This window comes from Strix uralensis, chromosome 28, assembly GCF_047716275.1.
Source record: "Strix uralensis isolate ZFMK-TIS-50842 chromosome 28, bStrUra1, whole genome shotgun sequence".
Lineage (NCBI taxonomy): Eukaryota > Metazoa > Chordata > Aves > Strigiformes > Strigidae > Strix > Strix uralensis.
Window position 1 is genome coordinate 3,698,543 of NC_133999.1, and position 27,322 is coordinate 3,725,864.

The following is a 27,322-nucleotide window of genomic DNA, read 5'->3' on the forward strand; positions in this document are numbered from 1 at the left end:
TGTCAGCACTATATATTGATGGGGGGGTGGGGGGTGGGTCTGGAAATCAACAGTAGCAGCAAGGAGCCGTCTCTTACTATTGGCAATAGAGCAGTACTAGGAAGGTCCACTGTGCTAGACACTCCATATACATTGGCTGCAAGACAACTTTTGACTCAAAGAGCCTACAATCCAAACCAATCACAGCCGAACAGCAAGCCCTTCCTTCTGTGAAATTTAAATTAAAAGGTGTTAAGAATAGTCATTTCACTCCCATAGTCTTCACCAATTAAGCTAAGTGTTCAATATGGTCAGGTTGCCCTCTAATTTTGATTTGTCCCCCACCCACGTGTTAACTCCAAAGATTGATTTTAAAAATTACAATCATTGTTGCAATTTGCTTAGCTTAATATAAAGCAAGAGCATAATGTCCCCTCATGAACACCACTGCAAGTGGCTACATAGCCTGACCCTTACTTATAATCCCCTGTAAATTCACCCAAAAAGTCATGCACTACATAATATTAGTTCTTACAGACTGACATATTTCCCTGATCTTTCATGAGCCACATGGGGAAACAGTTTTCGCCTGATCTGAATGAAGAAGAAAAACAGTGATCCTAATCAACCGTTTACCCTTAGTGGCTTCCCTAAACAAATCTGGGAAAGAGCTTAAAGGCTTGGGAATATCCTCGACCCTGCTTGATGCACTGTAATAACCCTACCTAATTATACTGATATAAAAACTAATTGGAAAGATAGCAAATGTCAGGGTAAGATGCAAATTGTAGGGTGTTAATTGCTGAACAGGTGCTGGAATAGAATTAAATGAGCATCTTGATTAGGAGAGTGGAAAAAACAAATGTGGACCCCGAAATCAAGTTGGCCACGTGAATTATTTAGCAGCCTCCTTGTACCAGCAAAAGGTCATGTTGATGTGACCTCTGCTTTGTGATGGGTGGGCTGACAAAACAATAGTGAACTCCAGGAGAAAACACGGCTTAGGAGAGAGATGAGAGTATACAACATATGAAATTGTCAATGGGATAAGGGAGGAGCTTTTTTTATTGGTGGACTTCTAGGTGGATGACATGCTAGTAGAAAGCTTTCCATATGGATCATTGCAGTAATAGAGCTGCTCGTCCTAAAGCCTGGGGAGCCCCTGCCTGCAGGAGGCCGTACAGGGATACACCACCCGCTCCTCCTCGGACCTTGCAAGCACAGAAACAAGGGGACTGCCGTTCACAGCGAATATTCTGGGATACACGAATGTCAGTCCAAACAAAAATGGACTAAAAGCCAATTTCTGTGTTTGCACAGAACTGAACAGGATTTTCATCCACAGCCAGAAGTTCTTCAGTGACGCTACTACGGTGGTAAATTATTTTTCACACAGGCCCTCAGAAAGCCATCTCATGTTTCAGTTGCCACTGAATGACCAGCAAACAGATTAGATCAAATAACATAAATTAGAACCAGCAGTCTAGAAATAAGAGACCCCATCATAAGCAGTTATTATTTGGGATGTATGAGTAGAGTAATTTTCATGAAGGATTTAATACAGCTTCAGTTATCTTTAATTTTGAATCTGAGACTACTTTTTATTGGTGGGAAAAAAAAAATCAGAATTTTGCAACAGCATGCTGGGGGTAGAACAAGGTTTTATAAAGAAAACCTTTTTCTTTTAAAAGACAGTTTCAACAAGTGACAGAACCTACTGAAATGTTTTGCCAATTAGGAGGAACGTTATGAAGAACTCTGGAAATCAATTTTTTAAGAGTTACTGAAAAAACCTAAACGGTTATTCAGTTAGTTCTGTTAATTACTTTATGATATATCACACTGGTTCAAACAACTGTGGCACGGGGAGAAAGGAGACCTTTTGCATTGAGTTCACTTAATAAACAAACACATCTCAATAGATGGCAGCAATCACTATTAGGTGCTAGCTGAAACAATCACATTATTTTAGGAGCAGCTGGAGACTCAGTCTAGAGCGGGACTCCAATCCATTAGGCACTGTACAAAGTCACAGTACAAAACCCTGCATTGCAGAGCTTCCGATCTAAACAGAAAGGATAAAGAATGACTGAAACAAGAAAACAGGCCAGTTGTCCTGGACAGGCTTAAAGTAGCAGGAGTCTAAAAGAGATCTTAAAATTAATGTAAGAGCCCAATTTAAGGCTTTTAATACTGCCAATGATCTGCAAAGGACTCGCAGCATAAGAGCTGGATCTTCATTTTTTGCCACATATTAACAAACTACACTCTCTCGCCTTTTAAGTATTGCATTCCTAAATATTCATGCAACCCAGTACACTGCAGTTGTCTCTAGAATAATTCTCCATTAAATAAATTTCTATATATCAGACCCTTTTTGCAGAAGACAAAACTAAGCACGGAGTTCATAAAGACAATAAGACATTGTTTCCAATATCATTCTGGCACCAGGTAATGGATGGTGTTAAGGCAGCGGTGAGAATATGACCACCTGTGCTTTTGATAATTCCTCAAGAGGAAAACTAACTTGCACAAGATGACAGCCTAGAGTCAATGACAAAAAGACACACTGTGCGTAAGAGCACCAGATCCCTTTTCCCCACCCAAACGCTAGAAAATTCAATAAAGATATCTGCAACAGTGCCAAGTCATAAGAAAGGCACATTTCTGCTCTAAGAAATGCAAGAAAAGGCCAGTGCTTACAGTGCATGCTCTAAGGTGGGTCTGCACACAGATAAAGGATGTACGGCTAACACACTGCAGTCAGAAGGGAGCAGATACCATTCCAGAGGAAGATGAAACATTTTATACAGATCTTCAGGGGCAAAGGGAAAAGCGTGCTTAAGACTGAAAACTTAGATTTATGACACTAAGACCTGAAGTTCCCTTTGTATCTAGGGGATATGATACACCATGGGTGACAGGAGAATAGCGCAGGTACCGCATTGCAATACTCAGTCTCCTGGGATAAAGACACCAATTCATTATCTGCACACCATCCTTCTTGGGGCCTCCACTGCTAGAGGAGGTAGCTGCCAATCATGTTCCATTCTGCAGACTTATATTTAGTGCTTGCGGTGTGGGCTAGAAGCAGCTGCAGGGAGAAACAGACTCAGTTAATTTTTCAAGTTCAGATCTATGTGTTGGAAGGGAAGGGCTGCAGCTCAAATCAAGCTGTCTCGCCCATGACTTCAGCTGTAACACTGCTGTTCAGGACCACTACAGATACGCAGGGTGTACTTGAAATGTTGTGTCTGGGGGGGGAGGAGAAGGCGACGACAGAGACTCAATTCGTGTAGGGTTAAGCTGAGCAAAATCTTGGCAGTCTGTTAGAATCCTGTAGGTATTGTACACGGGTATGATCACGGCTGTGCTGCAGGCTATTTTATACAGCTATGTAGAACTACTATGTTAACAACTACCCTGTATTGCTCTTTGCCAATACTGACACTGTCCCAAAACAGCTCATGAAACAGCTTTCGGTTTCTTATATAGAGAAAAATAATGTACATGAAAAATACAGGGGATTTTTTTTTATTATTATTTTAAACACTTATATTAAAGCTTGCAGGAAGATAAAACTTCACCCACACCTGCATCTTACAGTAATGTTAACGGGAAGTCTTTCACATGCCAAAGATCTGGAGTACAGGAATATTACTGAGCTCATAAAAACTCATTCAGAAGCTAGAAAATGCTAGAATTAAGATTAAAGAAGTAATTCCAGTTTAAATCCCTTTTGACATATACTGTAGAATCCTTAATTGTATCATGATATAATTACTCCCCAATGTGTCAGCATGTACCTTGCCCCCATCCCCATTTTTACCTGCTCATTCAAGCTGCTTCTTGTCTCTTCCCCAGTCTCCAGCTGAGCCTGACCCATTATCAGGTCCTAATCTTCCCATCAAGACTCCTAGTCCAGTACAGAATTCCTCACCAAACCTTATAGCCTAGTTCTCTTGATCAGAAGTACCATTTCCCCACATTGCAAATAAGCCATCAAGAGGATGCTCCTAAACTATGCGCAGTATATATCCACAAGTGCTTTGGGCAAGCCTTAGCTGATATAAACTGTCGTAGCAGCATGACAATTCATATTAGCCAAGGAGTCAGCTTTGATCTGTGCAAATAGAGAGCATTTATACGTTGTCTGCTTTTCTCTTGCTAAAGCAGACTTCTCAGGTGGAGAAAAAACAGCTGTTCAATGTACAAGTGCAGAAAAAGGCAGAATTTGCCGTACCTTCATATAGAACACAAAGATACATTTTGTCTGTAAAAAACCCCTGAAGCTACAGAACAAAATAAAGGGGAACACAGTCACGTCACCCTTCACAGAAATGGTTGAGGTCACTGCTTCCGAAGGGCAACTATATTTTCAGCAAGTTATCAGGCAGGGCTACTATCCTGCGTGCGGTGTTTGGCTAAATCGAAAGAAACCGACAGCGATACTTTTTGAAGGCACCGAAGTGGAGCTAGAAAATGAGAGAACCAGATGTCCCTGAAGGAATGCTGGGAAATGCTTGAGATAAAGGGGAAGGGGGAAAAAAAAAAAAAAAAAAACCAACACACAACCACCCTTTAACCAAAATGTCCCAGAGGATATTTTTTTTGAGGTTCTGTGTCAACAAGTGACACTGACACAACACTGTATACTTTTTCTCCCCTCTTTAGCAGAGGAATTTTGACTGACCAGATATTTTGTCAACATCAAGCAGAATGATTTATACTGGCATGGATTCAACCTTAAAAGTCGTCATTATTTTTCTTCAAGGTACTGAGTACCCACGTTCTTAATGAGAGTAGAGATTTGGAAAAACATCACTATTCAAGTATTCACTTATACTCCAAATTCATATCTAGTACAATCTAGTTTGAAGACCCAGTGAAATTTCTAGTAGCTATAAATTTAAGGATCATATAAAGCTGCCCAGAGTTAAAACTTAAGACAGATCCATAAGATAAACAGCATGTATGAAGAGGCAGACCTCTTCAGCTTTACCAATCCTCCAAACAGCACTTTTTGTTTTAGATTCATGTGAACACGAAAATCCCAAGTTTCATCTTTTCAAAAAAGGAAGTTTCAAGAACTGTAGTTTCTTCCAGAAAGTTTGCATATGTGAAACAAACCAGAAGCCCAGATGGGAATCTTAGTAGTTTCATTTTTCTTTTCAGGACTTAGTTTCAACAAAATATTTATGTACATACTTTCTGATGTTGATGCTAAACAATATCAAGTGCTAATTGCTTTGCTGAATCGGGACCCGTTTACTGAAATAGCTTTTTATCAATGTTGCGTAAGAAAACCTAACTGCATCTCTTCAAAAATAATTAAATCCAATTTGTATTGGCATCAACGCTCTTGGCTTCAAGTCCGATTTCTTTGTGCCATCAGCTAATTTCATCTGTTCTCTGTGTATTGGCTTTCAACTGCTTTAAACACCTCTGTAATCACCCTCCCTGTGCCACCTCTTTTCAAACACTCCATGATCTTCCTCTAAGGTTTGGCGTTTTGAAAAAGAACGTGTGTGTATCTGGCTAATGCAAACGGACCTTGTGCAGTCCTGCTTTTGTAACATAGCTCTTGGGTACAGAGCCATAAGAGCAAGGCAATTATTTCTTTCCTTTCTGATACAAGCCTCTTGCACAGAGCTGCAAAGATCAAGACAAGGACCCAGCGGGAAAATATGGTAGTAGAAAACTTTTCCCCTGGAGCAAAGGAACAGACCTAACTAGAGCAAGTGAACAGCTACAATAATCAGGCTAAAAAAAACCAGCTTGGTGGTGCAGTCAGCAGCAACAATGAGAAGCATAAGAAGCACGCAGAACTGATGGCACATCCTGTGGAGAAAGTCGACTAGTTCTTTGAGGGAAGCGCCGGGAATCCAAGGGAAAGACTGTCAGAGGAGCAACTTCCTATCAGGCTACAGAGCCTGAATCCTGAAAGGATTTGTGGTAATTGATGGTATCATTTTACTTTGCTGGGGATTCTCATTTCCAATGAGAATAGTTACTATTTTTTTTCTTTAAAAGGGATGAAAAATCCATGGAGCAGAATTTTCTGCCTTCATGCCAAAAACTGAGCAGAGGGAAAAGGGCTCAACATTCCACAAGCTGCAGAGCTGGAGTCACTTCACTCAGTGATCGCCCCAGGCCGTGTGGGTATGAAGTTATGACGCTTTGAGCTGCAAAGCTTCTATAACCCAGACTCTTCCAGCTCAATCACTGAGCTACTTTTTCAAAAATAAATTAATTGGTACTTAGCTGTGTGTATTAAACTGACATCACAGTGTCTACACACGTGAGCGAGAACGTTCTTTTCAGAAAGAGGTCAGCCTGCGTGGACTGACTCTGCTCCACCTCAACTAGCAGTCCACATACTCAAACATCTTCTGTTGTTGACACCGTCAATGTCATTTAAATTGCCATCACAATTAGTGCTACAAATTACCTAGCCAAGATGAAACTCTCCTCCTCCCTTATCCCATCTTGCTTGCCAAACAGTCCCCATTTCAAAGGCCGTGCAATTTAACAAGGCATATCAAGGTAGGTTAAGGGAGAAGTGATTTGTCCAAGTTCCTCTGCAGGCCACAGGAATGGGAGTCCTGGAAAAGGACCTCAAGCATCCCAATTTCCATCCCTTCCACCAGAGCACACTTTGTTAATACGGAGTGCTGGGTTTATTACAGGTGTACACCTCTGCAGTAGGACCACAGGAGGCCAGCTCCCCAGTCTGATCTGCGAACACTGCATTTATAAAGCCTTCAGAGTCTGAGTTTACATAGTCTTTTGCCCCAAATGTACTCTTTTCTCTATGTGACCTCTTCTTTAATCAATGCAGGCTTAGGGGAGGAGCTGAGAAGGAAGAGCTGTATGTACTGATTTCACTGATCAGTATGGGCTTCCTCTAATTCAGTCTTCTCATTTCATCTTGCTTCGGTGGGAAACCTATGACAGGAATGGGTTAGCACAACTCCTAGAGTTTGCTAAAGGATCTTGAATAAACAGAGCAACAGGAAGCTTAAAAAACACCATAGATTTTATATTATGAAAGACTATAGATTTTCTGAAGTCACTTAAAATTTCTCATCCTATTCTATTTCTCTTCCCCTTGGAGAAACACTCATCTTACAAAAAACCTTACCTTAGAGTTCTGCTTACTGATTGGCAGGATGCTATGCCCTATACAAAACTCTCCAAAGAGCATTAATTTCCCTAAGAACACCTGCTCACCGACAGTGGCGTGACTTTCATACACAGTTGTAACAGAGCCTCAGCTGATGGGCACATTTGTGTTGTCACCAACAGCTTTACTCTTCTTCCCAGCTGCAGGCTACCCTATTTTGGTACCTTCTGTGTACTGCAACAGTGGAAGGAGAATCTGTGTGAACTACTGCACTGCCATTTCCTACAGCCCACTGAAAGCTTACCACCAGAACAAGTAAGAAAAATAGGGCGTCTGTCAGGCTGATGCTGGACTGACAGTCCTAGATGGTGCTTCTACGCCACACATGTCCCAAAAGGTACTAAGGAAAAACACAACACTGTTGGGTAACAATTGGTTCAAAAAGAGTAGATTGGTTAAATGTGGGACAAAGGTCAGTTTTAAATACTCAAGCAATAAAAGTGCACGTGTACTTGGAGAATTATCAAGTGGCTTTAGACTCTCAATTTAAAATAATAATATAGCTTGATTTTCAAAGAGCAAGAGGAAGGACTGCAAAAAAAAAAAAAAAGGTGAAAAGATGTCAGGTTTTCTGTCCCAAATTGCAAGTCTTTTCCAAAAAAAGCAGACTGGTTTTCAGTCCTTGTTTTTTGGTTGGTTGGTCTTTTTTTTCCCCCCAGTGAAAATAGATTTTAAGTGCAGATTAAAAATCTGATTTTTATTTTTTCTAATTAGCTCAATGAAAAGATGTAGTGCCATCTGGAAATGGGACCTTTTTGAAAATGGCTCATAGTTGGACCCCAAAAAAACTTGGAAGCACCCAAAACTGTATAGTTGCTTTTGAATTTTTTTCTCCTAAAATATATATATATAACCACTTCCAAAATACTTAAATACATCCCTGCTCCTGCTTCCACTGAAATTAAAAGAAGTTTTGATTTTGTGGATTTGCACAAGATAAACCCCCAAACCCACAACATACCATACAAATAGGAGCCCTGGTGGTTGTTCTCTGCTGGAATAAATTAAAAAATCCCTTCAGCATAAGAAATGCCATCATCTGGTGAAATCAGCTTTATGCCATCTCCTGTCAGGTGTGACAGCGCTTGGGAGTTCACAAGAGGGGCAAGTGATTAAAAGCCACCATAGGGCTATCAGTTGCCACTTTATTTTATTTTCTTGAAATAAATAACAGCCTTTGTAGGAAAGATACAAACCCATGTAGGAAAGAGCAACTCCTTTTGCCTAATGGGTTCCCAGTCACCGAGACTCAAATAAGCTGACTGCTTAAAAACAACTTGGGAGCCACAGTAAAAGATAGAAAATTATTGCTTCCTGTCATGACCAAATATTAAACACAGCACACACCTAATGGCTCTATCACTCCCCAGGGAAGAAGCTTTATGAACAATAAAATCCCAGCAGACTTGCACTGTTTGGACTTAGAAGCCTCATTATAGGCTCACTGATCCAATACATTTTACAAGCTCAATGGATTCCACTTGAAGGAAAAGCCACCAAACATGGAATTATAAATGGGATGCCCATGGAGAAATAAGCATTTATTTGTGAAGGAAATTAGTAGAGAAGATGGAGAGGGAAGGAAAAAAGAAAAAAAAAAAAAAGATGGGTTGGATGACAGCAGCACATTAGAGACCCAAATCAGAGAGAAAGATGGGAATATGCATTACACTTGCAGAGAGGAAATGCTGTTCCAGGACACACTTACGTGATCCAGTCTGGAACACACAAGACTCACTGTGTCACAAACTGTGTCTCCTACGTGGGCAGGTCATGGAAGTATTACAGGCTTTAAAATTATGAGCCCATCTCAAACTGACTTAAACAATTTTCAGATACACATTATATACTTTCGATCTCAACCTTGCCTTCATTTTACAAGAAATTTGGGTGACCTTCTGAGCAGGACAAATTATTTCATTCCCTCTCTGAAAGCAGAAAACCCTACACATTAATTGGAAGGCCTTCTTCAGATGTGAAGCACCGGCTGCAGAGAGGCTGAAATCCTGGGATGTTTACAGGGTAGAAAATATATGAGATCCCACCAGAAACAGATGGTGAAAGAAACACACAAGGAAGGGATGGAGAGAAACAAAAGGTTCAAAAGGAAAGCAAGAGGCAATAACAAAAAAGGTTAGGGCAGATGAAGTGACAAGTCCATAAAACCAGGTCTAGACAGAGGCTGAGAGGAGTGCAAAAGTGATAAGGAAGAGTATTTTAGGTCATAAATACAGAGAGGATGCTTTCATTAGGATGCAAATACTCCGAAATATTAGCATTTGCAATGATGAGTGCAGATGGATCCAGGCAAACACAGACCCATTTTCAAAAAATTGAGTTGTACAGATCCTGTGTCACACACTACTGGTCTACATGCCCAGAATTTCTTTTGTGCTGTTTGCATAGTGAATTTATCCTCAGCCTCTATTCCCAGAGGTGCTTTAGTTCATGGGAAACTTTTATTCCATTCCCCTCTCCACTACTACCAAACTCATTGATTCTAATGGCTCCTTACGCTGATACCTCATCTGTCCTTCGGAGACTCCTTATTATCAGCCGCAGCCATTTAACCTCCTCACTTGCCATTTATGAGAGCACAACACACACTGGATCAAATTCTCCTTATTGCAGGGACAAAGCTTCAATTTAAAAGGGGACGAGGATTTTTCCACACTATGTTTGAACTTTACTCAAAACTTTGCATTGCTCAGTCAGGATTCAGCCAGCCAGCACCATCAATGTTTTTTATCTTAGTTAAAGCACAGCTAATCTCATAAGATTGGAATTCATCCATGCTTGCTGTCCAAACTGCACTAAAGCATCATGGAAGCTTATCTGATTTAGGCAGAATTGCTATAATCCTTTGGGTCTTGACTTCATTGGACTTATTTTCTTAAGGCTTCTAGGCAGTAGTAGCAATAGTCAGATTTCTTTAAATTATAAAATATGTCCTTGCTCAGACTTCACCATGCTCCCCTTGCAGTTTTGAAACCAGAACATGTGCTAACTGTTCTAGTTACCGACTTAGTGGAACTAAAGCAATCGGTATTGGTTAATGCTCCCACCCATTACATTTTTTCCCCTCTAACATACCCAAAAGGGCAAACGCTCCATTCAGAGGGCTCAGGTGAGGTGCTCAGGACAGAATGGCTGCAGAGTCACACAATGACAGTACATGGCTAGGAGCACACATGTACAAAAAGCTGGTGGTGAGGAGGTTCCAGTTCTGTTAGCCTCCTAATAAATCTGTGCTCAACATCAGCAATGATTTAAACTCATTTATTTTTTCCTTGATTTCAGAAACAGTAGCACCTTCAGCCCAGGCAGCAGCAACTGTCTGGGAAGAGAGTAACTTTTTTTAATCACTCTGAAACAATCTCCACCCTGATGGCAACAGTTTTCCATATCATCCTAGTATTTCCACAGATCAATTTTCAGCATATGTATCTTTGCGTTAGCAGTGAAAGCCAGAAAAGCACACACTTACACTTTGTGTACTGTTAAACAGAGGCTACATGAACGGCTAGAAAAATACAGGGACTCTGCAACGGACAAAGGAGCAGAACCCAGGACTTCCACAGTTCAAACTAGTTCCTTAACAACAAGTCCATTCTTCATTTTTCTAGCACACTCAAGGAGATCTTTGAGCTTCTTCTGACTTACCAACTTGCTGGAAAATCTGTGTAAAAAGAAAAAGATTAAGTGACACAGGCTAGTCACCAGTTTACTCCATTCACAAGCTTTAAGTGATTGTAAGCATCAAAGATTTCAAGATGCTTTGGACAGCAAACTAGTAAATTTTATTTTTGCCTAGAAGAGGGGGAAAAAGAGAAACAAACAAATCACACACACTAAGAGAACCACTTGTCAAATGGCTAGGATAGTGCACTTTAAGTTACTGACTCCCCACAAACATCCAGTCTACTAAAAAATTCATAAAGAGACAGATGGCACAACAGCAGCTCTTTGCAGGAGAGCAGGGTTTAGCAGTGAACAAAGGACTTTGACTCCCTAGGACAAGAGAAGAGATCATTGTGGGTTTTGGAGGCTTGGAAGGGGGGATTGGAGCACGCAGGGAGCTGAGAAGGGCTGCGTCTATCTGTGGCTCCTAGCTTCACCCCACAGCAGCAACAGATTTGAGACATTTATTCTACCTTGGCAGGCTTACAAGGAGCAAGGAGAACAGAGCAGAAATAGAACAATCCAACTCTGCCATGTAGATGAAATCCTCCTTGCAGTAGAAACAAAAACTCCTATTCAATGATCTGAAACCACTGTCCATGGTTAGGTAATTGCTAACACTGTGTTAAGGGGGAAACTGAGGCACAGAGTTATGTGGCTTGTTTGAAGTGACAGGGCAACTCAGTATCAGTGGGAATTTGATCCAGGCCTCTCCATTCACGCTGTTCTGCCTCTAAGCATTAGGAAATATCCCTGTGTTACCCAGTGGGTTTTGGGATCAACCTGAAAGGGAGATGGAAGGGATAATCTGAGCCCTCTAAAAAGGACTTTAAGAGAAAAGAAGAAGGAAAAAAAAAAAAAAAAAAAGAAAAAAAAAACACCACAAAAAACAGCATAGCCAGAAGTCTGCACTGATTTCAAGCCAGGTCCTTCAAAATGAAAGATAATCTATATGTCCTTTTGCCTTTTTTAGGGAGAGGGAATGGGGGGGGGGGGGGGGAGCACAAGAAGACGTAAAGCCTAGCCTTATTAATGTGGACATCTCACACAGAGCACTTTAACACACAGCATGGACACTATAGGGGCATACTCAGAATGTTTAAGCCTGGCAGCAGCTGTCTTTCCTAAAGTGAGTTTTAGTGCTTGTGAAACGTGCCAGCCAGCCAGCCAGCCGGGGAGAGTTCAGCACTCTGTTTATCCATACAGCAGGTAGGGCACGAGGATCAGCAGGGAAGAAAATCTCTATCCACGCTGCCTCATTTCTACATAGTTGGACCCCTACAGCCCAAGAATGTAATCCAGCCTCTTCTGCTTCTTTATAGAGAGATGCTAACAGGTGTGCCAGCCGCCTTCATGCTTTGGGGTTTTTCTTTAAAAACAATAATAACAAAAGCCTAAATGTTTACAGCATGTGTCAGCTGACCAATACTGTAGTTCACCATCTACTGAAACCGCTGTGCCAAGTGCTCAGCTGGTGCGAGCCAGCGTGGCCCTGCTGACCCAGCTGCAGAGCTGGCCCCACGCCTCCACCCACCGGTTAGTGCACGGCTGGGCCCACGGCAATATTCCACACAACCCAGCAGCTCGCTCACATCCCATTCATCACTGCAGCCACTGCCCCAGTAACAACTGCAATAAAGAAAGAAAGAAATAAAAAGCGGTAACAAAACACATTAGATTCTTTACAGGACAATTAGGAAGAGTTTAGGTTAACAGTAAGAGGAATTGAACCCAGGATCTCATATTCTGAAAGCATCCGAGCTGAATGACCTCATTCCATCAGCTCAGACACAGCAGAGGACTCAGGAGCCTCCACACAGTGAAACCATAAAGCCAGCCAGCTACACACAGCACACAGCTTATGCTCACATTTTGCAGTGGTGTTCCAAGTAATTTCCCCTGTAGTAATAAAAAAGTCTGTCCCATCCCAGTCGTATTGCATTGTTTAATTGAATTAAGATGTTTCATTTGAATTACACGGAAATTTCTTTTGACTTTTTATCTCTTATCAGAAGAAGAAAAAGAAGCAAATAAACTGCTCAGCTGAAAAAGTCACCCAGTTCTCCCCAGTACCCTGGAGGCTTCAATTAGATCACAGCTTTAGTAAACTAGGTAAAGCACTAAGAGTAACAAGCACACCAAATAGCCTGCTCTAAAGAGCTTAAATCTTCAAGAAACACAAAAAATTAAAAAAAAAAAATTATTCCCACTTAATGGAGAAATTATATCCAGAACTATACAACTCACCTAAAATGAGAGAGAAAATCTGCAGTAAAATGAGGAATTAAGTTTGTTTACAGTATCCAATCATAAGACCAAGTTGGTTTTTTTGTTTGCATAACTGGTGCGGGAAAGATAACAAACTAAGTAATTATAATATAGGCATGACAAAGCACAGCTTTCATTTGGGATGTATCATCCTCAGAAGTACAAACTTCCACCCTTCTATCTGAAAGCCACCCCAACCCATCCACTTCATATCCCCACGTATGATTTCACCAAAGGAGGAAGTGTCAGTATATGAAGTTCACACTCTGATTTCCAGGAACTACAAGGAACGTTAAGAACTACCACTTCAGCCATGAGAAAAAGAAACAAAAACATTTACATTTACGTTTCTAAAGTCTCAGAAACCTACCAATTCCACAGGCACTAACTTCAAAAACTAAGCAGGAAGACACGATGAATAGAAATTAAGATCACTGAGAATCCACCAGTGCTATGATCCACCATGGGAACACACTACAACCAGTTTGGCTCTGGTGAATTTTGACCTTGTACACAAAGTCAAAGCTTGCTCTAACATTTTGAGAATTGACCGTGGCTGTTTCGTCTAAAAAACCTGGAGTGCATATTTTGCAAAGGCTCCTGGGCTAAACATCTATCATATCATCTCCCGTGTATGTTCAGATCATCCTTTCAGTCCTGTGTTCCTGTGGAGTTACGTCTCCTTCTGCTTTTTGACGGCTGCAATAGCAGCACTGCAGGATTTGAGCTCTATCACTGCTGTTACAACAGAGGCAGCATTCTGAAGTCAGATTCTGCTCCGAGTTACACTGGAACTGTGAGTCAGGATGTTGCAGGAACCTAAATACTCTAATGTATCCTACAGGTCTTTGTTGGTGGGAGAGGGTACACAGCATGTTTCAGTGAAGAAGCTCCCTTTCATACAGAAAAGTGCTAGTTTCCAAGAGTGAACAGAAAAATAACTACAGGGTCCTTAGGATCTAAATCTAGTCCCCAGAGCAAAGGTCACAGCAGAAATGCTTTATTCAGCATAAGAACTTTTGGAATGCATTCAAGGAGACGAAAAAAACCAGCAGCAACATGGCTGACATTTTTTCCCCACTGAACTATTTCTTCCTTTTTAAACAGCAATACAAGTTTCCATGATTTGGAACGAATTGTGCCTCCCTACAGCAATAAACAGGTAAACCAACACAATAGTCTAAGCATCAGTCTCTATAAAAAGCAAAGAAGCAGGGAGAGAAACAAATAAAGGGGAAAACACTGTACTGCTGATGGAGTTACGTTCATTTGCAACAACTTATAATGTAGTCCCTGAACTCAGCTAAATTTGGTGCATGTTTAGCTCAGTGCAACATTGGATGGCAAGTTATAACCCCAACCGATTTGAATGCTTCATTAGTCTCGTGAGGTTTGGAGGGTGCATCGATAGCAAGGTCAGAAGCATGTAGCCACAGCATGGACAGGCACACCAGATGCAGCCACTTAGCTAGCTCAAGCAAAAAAGAAAAACAACGAACAATAAAGTTGCAGTAGTACAGCCATCGGTGCATATCTCTACCCAGTAGCAATGCCTCTCCTTGCTTCACCGCCCTCGGAGGTACCCAGAGCACTCAATTTAACTTGTGCCCACTGGGCAGGAGCATAGCTCTGAGTGCCATACAGAGCTTGCTTCTCCTTGCACACTAAACCCCTTACCTTGCAGCTCCTTTGCTGTTGAGAGAACCTGCGTGCCATGCACGGGCTGCTTGTACAGCAAAGCAGCTTAGAGATTAGTAATGTGGGTGCCCTCCCCAATCCTTTACATTTGAGTAGGCCACTGCCTTTGTGGGAGCTGCAAATCAAACCCAGAACTTGCTAGACCTAAGCTACACACACAGCTCGACCTTGAACTGGGTTCCATCTCTGCTCTCACACCTTATGGTAGTCACCTACTATAGCTTTGAAGATGTTGGTCTTTTCTGTGCTGTACAATCAAACCATGTAGGTCCCCACACACAGCTGGAATTACAATGCAGATGGCACCTCCTGAGCGCCAGCCACAACTGTCTCACACACTCTTGCAGCAGGAGCAATGCATATTAATTACCCAGGCTCAAAGGGAGAACCTAGCACCTCCAGACAACCAAGCTCTTCTCTGGCCTCCATTTTCCTTCTATTCTCAATGGAAAGCTCTAGTCCTGTTTCACTTCGTACGCGCTGTTGAGACACGGCTCTGCATAACACAAATGTGTTTTTGTAATCCCTTCTCTCTCCGTTTTACATTTTTTCCACTTCTCTAGAGACATGCTAGAACGTAACAGCTACATTGTTACATGACAAATTTTTACATTTACCTAGCATTTCAAACAACGAAAAAACACCCTCATTCCAATTATTATTTATTTTTAAAGAAAACCTGTAGTTCATTTTAAACTACAAAAAAATCCCTCATAAAGGCAACACTGAACTGAGCATCTTCCCGTATTTACTGGCCTGCAGATGGTTGCAAGCTGCATTTCAGAAATTTTATTCCACCTGCTACCAACTTCTTAAGCCTAGATGTTTTCTTCGAAAGAAGCCATATAAAGACCCCCTAAATAAGTAAAAACACTGCTACCCAGACTCCCAAGCTAGCTGAGAACACACGTGGCTCTCCAGCAGAGTATCCTGCTTGTTTGAAAAACAGAAAGATTAGCCCCATTGAATGTGGCTTGGGAGAGTGGACTGTTGAAACTCCTAAGTAGTTGCACTTACTGCTGTGGAAATGTCTGAGGATGACAGACTAGACAATGAATTCCTCTGTGCACAGACATGTACAGCATAACTTTGTTACTATATTTGCATTACATGTGTTGATTAAGATGTAGTACACAGGATTATCCCTCAACTCCTCAAACCTTGTTTAACTGGGTAAAGTGGTGGAATAGAAATAACTGTACAGAAGAGGGAGTCATTTGCTAGACGCTGCACTACTGATTAGCGGTAGAACAAGAAAAAGATTGATCTTTGAGTTTAGCTTCTGTTCACTAAACCATGCCACCTCCAGACAGCAGTGCAGATTTGTAATCATTTCTTTCCTCTGTGGCCTAAATCCGACATAGTGACTGCTTTTAAAACCAAATGAAACAGCTCTATTGGGCTGTACCCCTTATTTCTCTCATCTGCCTTATTGTTACTCCTACTGAACTCCAAATTTCACCTGCAATTGAGACACGCACACACACAGATGAAAGGGAAGAACTGACACTCAGCAAGAACCTGCCAGACTGAACCCAGAGGATGCTTCCATGCGAAAGGGATGCCTACGGGCAGAGTGCTGTTAGCAGGGGAGTTATTAATAAAAGTTCTAGGCTTACAGCAAGCTCGGAAAGGTTAGGACTCATTGACCACACAGATGACTTGTGATGCACATTTTACACACAGTTGTTTAAAAGGATAACCCTGTTCTTTCTAATAGTTTCACTTCCATTGCATTTTACATCAACAGATCTCAAATCCCCACAGAAAACATCAGAATCTTCATTTTGCCTAAGAATGGGCAGCTTGCTCACAATGACAAATTCAGTTAGAGGTAGGAACTAACCCCTTCATGGTCTTAACTCTAATATACTGCCTTACATCACGCCGCTTCTCTAGCGGCAAGACAAGTTTCAGAGAATTCAGACTTCAGATTGGAAAGTTCCCAAATGCAGATTCATACCAAACATCAACACAGCCAAAAATAAGCTAGAAATTTCATAGAAAAGGTCAAGATGGCATATCTAGGACTTCTGCTTCTCATCAGGAAACTGCCCCTCACACCCACACAAACAGCCCAGTTTGCTGGAACTCTGCCCCCAAACACAATTTCTAAGTACAAAATGAAAAGGGAAAAACATGGAGTAAAGGGAGTGGAAGAACCCCATCACGTCTAAGCTCCAAAATTATTTAGATTAACTCTGTGATGAAAAAATGAAGGAAATAATTATAGATCTTTATTCAAACCAGCTTGACCATTCCGAATGCCAAAACAAATTCACAAGAAGTACTGTGACAAATAATGCTTATTAGGTTGTAGATAGAACATGCCAGACACATACAGACATAAAAACTGAATCCACAATTAATCCACTTCAGCATCAGCTCTCCACTGGCCCCTTGTACCAGCTGCTTCAGGGAAAAGAAACTCTTTAAACAGTTACTATTGAATAATCTAGGGGGAAAAGGTTTCTTCCTGACTTTTCCTTATTTACTGTTCTCCTTCTGGAGATCTTGGTTGTGTACTTCTTTCTGATACAGCTCTGTCTATTCTTATTTTTTTCCTTTTTGAATCTTGCTGAACTCCACATCTCAAACACCACTTTGAGGCAGTGAGTTCCACAGGCTCGTTTTCTAAGCCTCCACAAATTTTATGTGCCAGTTCATGATTTAACAAACTGCTGCTCTCCCCTGTTTATGTTATTTACCCAGAAACTGGCAAGCAGAATCTAGACCTGGATCTGGAAACAAGTAATATATGAAGCTGCTGTTCTAGATAATATTGCTCACAATCCCCAAACTGTCAGTTTTAATCCTGCCTAATACGTTGCACTTCTGCCTTTACCGCTTTCTTCCTTCCTCCCCACATTTCTACAAAAATATTGTTATTATGTTAAAAAAATATTACTGAAGCTGCCAGGTTGCTCAGAGCTTTGCTCAGAGCTTTATCTGCCTCGGTAATCCAGTTGGATCATATCCCTGGTGAACAGAAAATATTCCAGATGCATACATGGGATATTTGGTCACAATGAAAATGATACACAGAGAACTTAAAAAATAAACATCAATAATTTGGCAAGGTAAGCCCCGATGGACTAAAGCTAACAAACTCTTAGGCGGGAATTTTTGTAAGAATCATGAAGCACAGAGATCTTCAAATAGCAGACACTGACGGATAACCATCAAGAAAGACCCTCAGCCACCTCAAAGCACAGACAACTATCTGAGGTTCCTTTTGTGGGAAAAGGAGGATTTGTTTCCTACCTGTCAATGATCACGGGGTCAGACGGAGTCTCATTTCTATTGCCGCAACTTTTCTTCTCACAGCACCGACTACACAGAAAAAGAAAACCAAAGTCAAAGAATTACTGTGACAGTTGATAGCAAAGCAACCAGCTAGAGGTCTTGTCGGCAAACCTTCAGGACTCAATATATGCCTGGAAGAGTGACTGAGGAAATTCTGGCTAGGTTTTCCAGAAGGGAGAACTAAGGGAATTGGGTGCCCAAGTCCAGGTTGATTCCAGCTGGAGTTTGGCACTTGGCTCCGCGTAGAATTTTTTTAAATTCCCAGCCAAAAATGAACAGCAGTACGGTCACACTTTAGATTAAGGTGCTATTCATAAAGGCTTAATAAATGATTAACAAATGTCATAATGACATTACAGGCATAAGTATCATGTGTTACGTATGGTTAAAAGTCCATCAAAAGAAGGTGTTAGAACTGACTATAAGCAACCTAATGATTTGTTATATTTGAATAACTGATCTGTTGATTATTAAATATCTAGTAACCCCTAAGTTTCATATGCCTAGAGGAAACTTCAACACTATAGTAACACCAGTGAAAAAACAGAAACCGAACACACTTAGTTCCTACCAAGGATCTGAAGAGATGTTTTTCAAGTTGGTATTTCATCTGTAAACCCCATTGCAATTGTTTCAGTGATGCTAAGCCCTTAAAATGAAGCATGTATTTATGCAGATTTTATACTGTGTGGCCACCATCGTGATTGTACAGAGGTCAGAACTCTCTCTGATGAGCTCACGACATAAAATAAATACATTTATCTGGCTTGGTAAGAAAATGCAGGACGATGCTGTCACCCTCCCTCAGGAGCTTGCAATAAGGTACGTATTGCAGAATGAGATGCGTGTGCATGCACATGTATGCAGAGACGTGTGTGTATGTGCACATGCACAATGTGTACATACATACACAGATGTATCAGGAGATGGTACAGAAGAGTACAACCTACACTCAGGAACTATTTGATGTTCTTCGCTCCCAGTGAATTAAACTTTCTTCGGGAAAAAACAGAACCAGTGCACTTCCTTCTCTCATTTTTAAATAATAAAAAACAAACAAACAAACAGAGACAGGTCATTATTTGATTTCCACTGATATACTCATTGACATGGGCGATGCTCCTTGCATATACACCAGCTGAGTACCAAAAGTTTAACAGACTTTAAAAATCAGTCCTTGATCCAAAATTCTCAATTTTAAAAATTTGTAGCAACATAGACGTCTGTTAGAAGATTTAAGCTGTCTTGACGTGCAGAGAGTTTGTTCCAACCCAAGCTAACATGGGAGGGGGAAGATGGGGGCATCCAAAACTAAAGTAGACTGTATCAGAAGTCCCATATGCCTCAAAAGTCACCAGAGCAGATTCTGCCTTCAGTTACACAAATGCCGTTCCAAATTATGTTTTTCACATTCTGCTGAGGTTGCTCAAATTTGCACATATGGAATGAAGAAATTGTTTAGGTTTCTGTACAGTGGTGTAATAGGTGATGAATACGTTAGCAAAACTCTCAAGTCAGTCTGAATCCCACAGTTGTTCCAACTGGGGAGCAATTCCAAGCAGAGCAATTAAAAAAAAAAAAAAAAAAAATTAAATTAAATGCTTGAATTCACTGCAGGCAGTACAAAATATGAGTAGCTTTTTTTTTTTTGAGATGCCTAATATTCAATTATAAATACTTAAAATAAACATTTAGACAAAACTCTTCTTTCTGATATGAAAAATTTCAAATGCGTGCATTTTCTCCCTAAGTTACAGTGTGTGCCAGGAACTTCCCGTTTGCAAGTTGAAATTGCCCAGCAAGATGAGCTACAACTAGCAGATCTATTTGAATAGCAGCTCTAACCGTTTCAACATTCCTACATTTCCTTTGCCTCAAACCTGCACTTATTCATCGATGCTAGTCCTTTTAAAATAAAAGGATACACTAAATATTTAAAAATCCCTGGGGCAGACCCTCTAGCTGCTGTAAATTGTCATAGCTCCATCGACTTCAGTGAAGCTATGGTAATTCACACTAGCTAAGAATATCCCACCCAACTTTGTTTTAAGTGCATCTTTTATGCATTTCACTGCCTAATGATTGTTTACGAAGAATTGCATATTTTTGTACTAAAAGTCAAGATGTGAGATATTTTCTAAAGCAAAATAAACAAAACCACAAAAAGCAGAAAACCCTCATTCAGAAGAATATCAATTTGCCATGTACTTCTGACATGTCCAATATAACACTGCACTGGAAATAACACCAGGAATAAATGCCTTGCTGGTTTACATGCCGCTATAATAAAACAACAAAAGGAACTCAATTTTTAAAATAGTTTTGTTTCTGGTTTTTTTACAGCTAGCTGAAACAGCAGTCATTTCCTCTCTTTGCAATAATACTAAATGAGATATCCTTTAGTCGTGTTCACTTATGCAGCTGGTCATAAAAAAAAATATTTCTGATTGCACTACACCACAGTAACGTTTGAGTAGAATACACCAGCAGTACCTCCACCCCATCTCATCAGCTCATGTACTCTTCCCAGAGAGGTTGCCAGTTCTTGGCATAGTAAGTGTTTTAGAATGAATTATGTGAGACTGGAGTACAACATGGCTGGGTTCTGAAAGAAGCACATCTTGTTTTATTTTAGTTTGCACAATTGTTGCAGTTAAGAACTTTACATTTGTATTACTTAAAAGTTTTCCTTGTAAAACTGTGGCTTACAGCTAAAGTTCTCCAAATATTTTACAAATATCTATATTCTTATCACATTGTGTAACAGATTTTCATTAGAGTGCTAGATTTTTTTTCCCTTTGACCATAATGCTTTTTGAGCCCAAACATATATGAAAAAATTTCTTAATTGGGGAAAACAGTCACTTCCAGTGAGTGACCAGCTCACACGTAACTCGCACTGCTTTAAAAGACTGAGGATGTTTCCCCCCCAGCATTTTAGCAAAAGTACCTCTTTAAATCCCAGTTTCCAAGTATTTCACCACAGTATCCAAGCACTAACATTTCCACTGGGTTTGTTTTACAAGTGCCATCTGTAACAGAATTGACTTGTTCCAATTTAAGTCAGTGGCAAAAAAATCTCAAACTTCAGTGGTCCACGATCAAGCCTATAATATTCTATTAAAATTTACACTTCCGCTACAATGTTGTGCTACAAACATACCTTTTGAGATGCTCATTTGCTTAAAACAAAAATATCAAGGCCCGAGACTTCTATTTTCTACCCCTTGTATTATTATACTTTCCCCTCTAACTAGATGTACCTGGGAAAAAGAATGGTTTACGTTACGAACAGTCCTGAAAAAAAAGCTAAAAAGAAACACAGAAACCAAAAAGCTACCACAGACAACACCAGATCTCCAAACTCAATACTCCAGAAGGCTCATATCAAAGGCAAACTTGCATCCTTTCGCTCTTCACACTTGACTAAAATGGTTTTAAAATTCAGCCCTCAACTTCCCTCCCCTCACCCCCCCACCCAAAAAAAAAAAAAAAAAAAAAAAAATCTGTCTCTAATTTCAAACTCAAATAAGCTCACAGCATGGTGGCCTTTGTTTTGTTTTCTTCTCCCCAACTCCTCCCTGCAATTGCATAACAAAAGTGTCTAAATTCACACCATCTGGCCGATAAAGACACAGGCCCCAGTGGCCGCCTGGCCCAGCTGATTAGAGCTCCCGTCTAGTCTGAGCCTTGTGGCGAAAGTCACAGCTGTGGGGCTTGCTTGCACTCAATACAACTCTGTTATTAGCCAGCTGTAGGCCCTGAGACTACTTCTGTTCAAATTATAATACCTTTTAACCCTCTGAGCATTGAGGGCATAGGGGGTTGCTGGCAGCAGCATAACAACTAGTTTCCTCTTAGTCGATAATTGGAAGAAAAAGAAGAGGAGAAAAAAGTTATTCCAGGAGAGGAGACTGTTTACCTTGATTTCCAACCATTGGGGGGGAAAGACTGTGTATTTAAAATAAACCCACCTAATAGGAACAGTTCCCATTGGGCCATAATAACCCAAATGAAAAATTTCAGATGTGCAAACAAATAAATAGAGCCTCTCAGTGAAAGCACTAATTATTGAGAGTTGAGAGTTTAACTTTCAATTGGTATGACAGATTGTTGTAGCCGTATCAATATTTAGACAACTTTCCTGCTAAGCATGCATCTGTCACTGTCTGAGTGGAAGACGCGGAGTTTCGGATGCACTTGTCTCTATACAGCAAGAATATCTGCGCGTGTGGTTACATACAGAAAAACACCAAAAAAAAAGCCTACCTTCAACTAGCGAGGACGGGAAGAGGAGCAGAAAGACAGGCAGACCCTTCTTTTTAAAAGCAGTAGGCATCAATTTGAACGGCAGAGTGGGTACAGTGCATTAAATTTTTATGTACTGTTACTAATGCAAACTAAACTAGGGGGTTTAAAAATTGATGCTGCCACTTAAGCAGCACACAATGAGGAAGATTTGATTATTGTACTTAAAAGAAATAAAATAAAATGTCAAGTTTAACTAGAGTTGGATCCATTCCCTTGGCATTATTCAAAGTGATATGTGTAATGCCTCTCCAGAATACGCAGCATCCTGTTCAGAGGTACTCTAGGAAAACACGACATTTAAAATCAAATGTCTTGATTAGGTTACAGAGCGCTTTTGATTTCGTTCACTAATCTGTGTCTTACATGGAAAGGACATCCCTGAGTTGTAATTCTTCCCTAGCTAATCTATCAAGCAGGAGAGTTCAGTGTAATCGGAATAATGGTTTACATTTGTAGAACACTACCTTAAATCAAGCACAGAATACATTTATAGACATCAGTGGAGGCCAGGTATATAAAAGCTGAACAGAGCGTTTGATACTATAAAGGCATAGAGAGGATGCAGGAGAAAAAGCCAAACTGATATTATTTTGAACAAGTACATTTGGGCGGGAAGGTGCTGGAGTTTGCTGAAATATTTTAACTTCTAAAATAGAACCGTACTCCATACAGAAACAGTGGAGAAAGACAAAGTACGCTAACTGTTATTTTGTTATCACAAAGCAGGACCCAGCTGCATAGCAAGCCAAAGATTCTGCTTCTCTAATGTTCACCTAGTTACAGTGAAGGCTTTCAGCAATACGGCTAACATACATTTAAATATGTACGCAAGTTCTAGATGTGCCAGAAAGTAGCACTATACCTTTGGTCTTCACTGCTACATCTACAGGTCCTCGTAAAGCGCCCCGTATGCATCTCATACACGGGACACACTGTGCTTGTGCATGCATACGTGAATGTTCGTCAAAAGTAACGATGCTCATTTTCTTAATTAGCGAGAGCAAAGCACAACAGATAAACACTATACATTTACTTGATTCTTATTATATTTAAAAAGTAATGGAATAGTTGATGTAATTGCTGAAGTACTGAAACTGAGACTTTCCCTTGACAAGAAGTCTGTCCAAATAAGCTGCTCTTACTACTACATTAAAAGACTACTTAAAAAAAAAAATCAAGTAGCCAACTGCAACATGAAAAGAAGCAACATTCAGCCCAACAGCTTAACCCCCTCCCACTAATACAATAAATCACAAACTGTGTTTAATAAAGGTCAAGATGGGTTTTGCCTTTCATTTTATGAAAGAACATTCTATGCACAATTTAACACATTTTAATATAAGAACATTGACTGTTTGCATTGTTATATGTATTGAAAAAAATTTAATTATGCAAGAACAGGAAAAGTAATAAGTTACCATGGAAGCACAATGTACATACATAAGGTACATGTAACTCCAGACTTACACAAATGTTATTAAAAACATCCTCAACTCATTTTACCTGCTAATTTATAACTTTGCATGCTAAAAATAGTGTCATCTTAATTAAAAAGGTGGAAGTCCCCTAAATTTTGCTTACATGGTATAGAAAAGAAGGATTTGTGTTTTGGTTTGAGGGGTTTCTTTTTCAGTTGCAGTAGAACTAAGCAAAATTAAAGAACATTAATGATGATAGTTTAATTAAGAAAATTAAAATAGTTCACTGGAAAAAATTACATGAGGAATGCCTTTTTGTTTCCAGGTAAAAATCTGTAAGTTAAACTGTTCATTCTCAAAAGGTGAACAGGAATCTTCTAAGAAAGAAGCACATGAAACGTCTCCATTTAAACAACACATATAAAGGCCCAGTTTAAACAAAAATAGTGCAGCTCAGGCTGTGGACCTGGGGTTGCTAAATCTCTTGCAGTAAAAAAAAAAAACAACCACCAAACCACAACAAACCAGCACCACACCCAAATATCTGTATTGAACCCAAATCAAATATTATCCTCATGTAAAAAGAAAGTCTTCCTGCACAGAGAATCTGACTCAACAACAAAACAAACAAAATCAAACTCTTCCTACCTACAACTTCATCGAAAGGCCATTTTGGCATCTATGGAAACAAACAAATTATATTCTGTTAATAAAGTCATCTTACCTGCACATGACTTCATGGGTTAGCAAAACTCTGCACATCTCAGGATTCTTGTTCTGTCCTTCGTAAGTTATGGGCTACAAAAATTAAGAAAAGGGGTAAGCCAGTAGCATCAGGGGGTTACTTATTTGTCGTAATATACTGATCTGAGGTGAAGGCTTTTTACTATTGCTCACCATGACCTGCAAATAAATACCTTCCCACAAAGCCTTTATGAGCAAGGAAAGCAGCTTATACATAAATATTGATTAAAATTGGATAAAAGCCTACAATCCATAGAGGAAAAAAGATAGTTAAGAGCACTGCTTTTCAATCACCCCCAAAAATAAGGTCTGCAATACAGATGAACAAGAGACAAAAATGAACCAGAGAAGAAAAAACATGTAGGGCAACATTAAGAAAGAAGGAAGGATGAAGCAGGACAGGATAGCACGGCACGTATTAGCTATGCTCACCTGCTTAGTGACTGAATCGATGAGTCTAACGTACAGATCCTGTTCAGTCCTGACACCTAGAGCGAGAGAGGAGAGTAATAAATAATGCCGTTACATGCATCTTTCCCTAAGATCAGAACAAAACCATTTAGTTTCATCTAGTCCCTTATTAAAGATCCTCAGAAAGACCATTTAGGTTTGTTTCCTCTAGTGTGCTTCCCAAGCCCATCCACACCAGGTAAACGTCAGAGCCCAGCCCCACACTGAAGGAGCATCATGCAAGGAAATTTCTGTGTATTTTAGAAATCATAGCGACAGCACCTACTAACCTTGCCTCGCTGGGCAACTTACAGAAGGTGACTGGAAAGGGGACTCACCGTTGCTATAAAGGAGCTGGAGTTTGTAATGCGTGCCGTTGTTCGTCTTTTCATTGCCCTGCTCCTGTAAGAGAGAATTAAAAAAAAAAAAAAAATTCTTCCAGAACTTACACTTGGCACATTTAAAATGCAAAAGCTGATAATCATGATGCAAGTGACAACAAAGTTCATTAAAATTCTGAGAGGTGAATCTACTGATTGGGATATATTAACCTTCCGAATGACCCAGGACAAACTACAAAATACTGCTGACATCTTTTCCTGTAGGAGTTCAAGAACTTCTTTTCCTCCCTTATTTGCTATTACACTCGCAACTTTTTCAAGGCAATACACTGAGACGAATTTATACATTTCAAGTCAGTTAATATAAAGCACATTGAACGTGGTCATTACTTTGCAGTAGTGTTATATTGAGTCATTACTGATATATATTTCCTGAAGGCTGTGTTACAGGGATGATTCTTCATGGGGGTTTTTTTAGTGTAATTTCCTACAATATGATTATTTATGAGCATCCTTCATAATTAAAAAAATCTTGTCCAAGACCAAGAAAATAATTGTAAAAACGTGGTCAACATGTGGATTTAAAATCCAAAAGCAAATGCTTTTCAAGTCCTGCCATTGACTTTGGAGTCTTAAGAAATACATATAATCAAGCTCAACACATAATATGACATATTGCAGGTCAGATTCCACTTCTCTTAGGCTACTAATAAAACTTGGCAGATCTGGTAGGTACCAAAAAAACCCCCAAAGCAGCGCATTTGTCCCCCATTCAATTTTTTATTCTCTTTCTAATGGGTGTATGAAATTCCCGTTGTATTCTCGATACAGCAGAGGCTTGCAAGCCTTTTTAACTACAGCAGCACACAGAGGGCAACAGCTCTACCAAAGCACCTGAACCCTTGACCAGGAGCTGGTTGTATTTTGTTAGGGGCAACAGGTATTAAAAGTTAGCAGCTCAACGGGGGAGAAGAAAAGATCAAATCTGGAGAGGAAAAGAAGAAGAAAGATAACAAGCCTTACTTTATCATTTTCTACAAAGTCCACAAAAGCTGTCCTCTCTATTTCCACGGGCTGCCCCTGTCTGTCGTAGAGAGCCAGAACAAAGTGAAAGAAATTGGATTTCCTCAAGTTGGAGGGTGGCTGCTTTTCAAAGTGAGCTCTGGACAAAGCTACTCCGCTGTGGAGGAAACATACGGGATGGGGTGTGGGGGGGGAGAGACAAAGACATTACCAGGTTGTGCAGTAGTAACAGCAAAACAACAAGAGAAAAGGCAGAACACGTTCAGAGAAAAGCCGGGAACGGTCCAACCCTGGGCGAGTGCCACACGAGGTTAGGACCGGTCACTTGTCACCCCCGGGGCCGGCCCCGGCGCTCTCCCACCGCTGCGGGCGCGCAGGGCGGCTCCGCGCTCGCCGCGGCCGGCGGGCTCCGGGAGGGCTGCGGGAGGGCTCCGGGCCGGCGGCAGAAGGGCAGCGGGGAAGGGGCCGCGCCCGAGCTGGAGCTGTCACTGAAACGCTCCTTCTCGGCTCGGCTCCGCTGGCTTTATAGTTACGCTCCGAGGACAAGAATAATTTACAGACCCCGAATGTCAGGAGGACGGTTAATGCTACATGCAGTAAGTGTTCTACTTCCTCCTCTACATATTTACTTCTCGCCTGTCACACTCATTTCTGGAGTGCAACACGCAGGGTGGGAGGTAGAAGTAACACAGGAGAGGGTCTGAAGTGCTATCTGTACATCCCAGCATCGTTCTCCTTGCCTGCGGGAGAGGACAAGCAACCTTAAAACATTCCCACAAGCGGACTGTCAACTCGGGGGCACCTACATTTTCGGTAAAAGACAAGTAGTTTCAAGCAGAGCATCCACTTTCCTCAGCAGCGAAGTTTGTCAATGCAGTCTTTAGTCACTGACCTATTTGAACCGATGCCTGGGTCTT

General features: G+C 40.6%; 1 protein-coding gene across 3 annotated transcripts in view; it reads right to left on the bottom strand.

Moving 5' to 3' along the window:
* Positions 1–27,322, bottom strand: part of EBF2 (EBF transcription factor 2) — a 146,520-nt gene that overhangs the window by 116,920 nt on the left and 2,278 nt on the right. For all 3 annotated transcript variants that reach the window (XM_074852207.1, XM_074852206.1, XM_074852208.1), the window contains exons 2-6: positions 26,406–26,562; positions 25,380–25,443; positions 25,024–25,079; positions 24,572–24,645; positions 18,077–18,145 (exon numbers count right to left, since the gene is read on the bottom strand). In XM_074852207.1, coding sequence (XP_074708308.1) covers positions 18,077–18,145; positions 24,572–24,645; positions 25,024–25,079; positions 25,380–25,443; positions 26,406–26,562 — 420 coding nt within the window. The remainder of the gene's footprint in view (positions 1–18,076; positions 18,146–24,571; positions 24,646–25,023; positions 25,080–25,379; positions 25,444–26,405; positions 26,563–27,322) is intronic.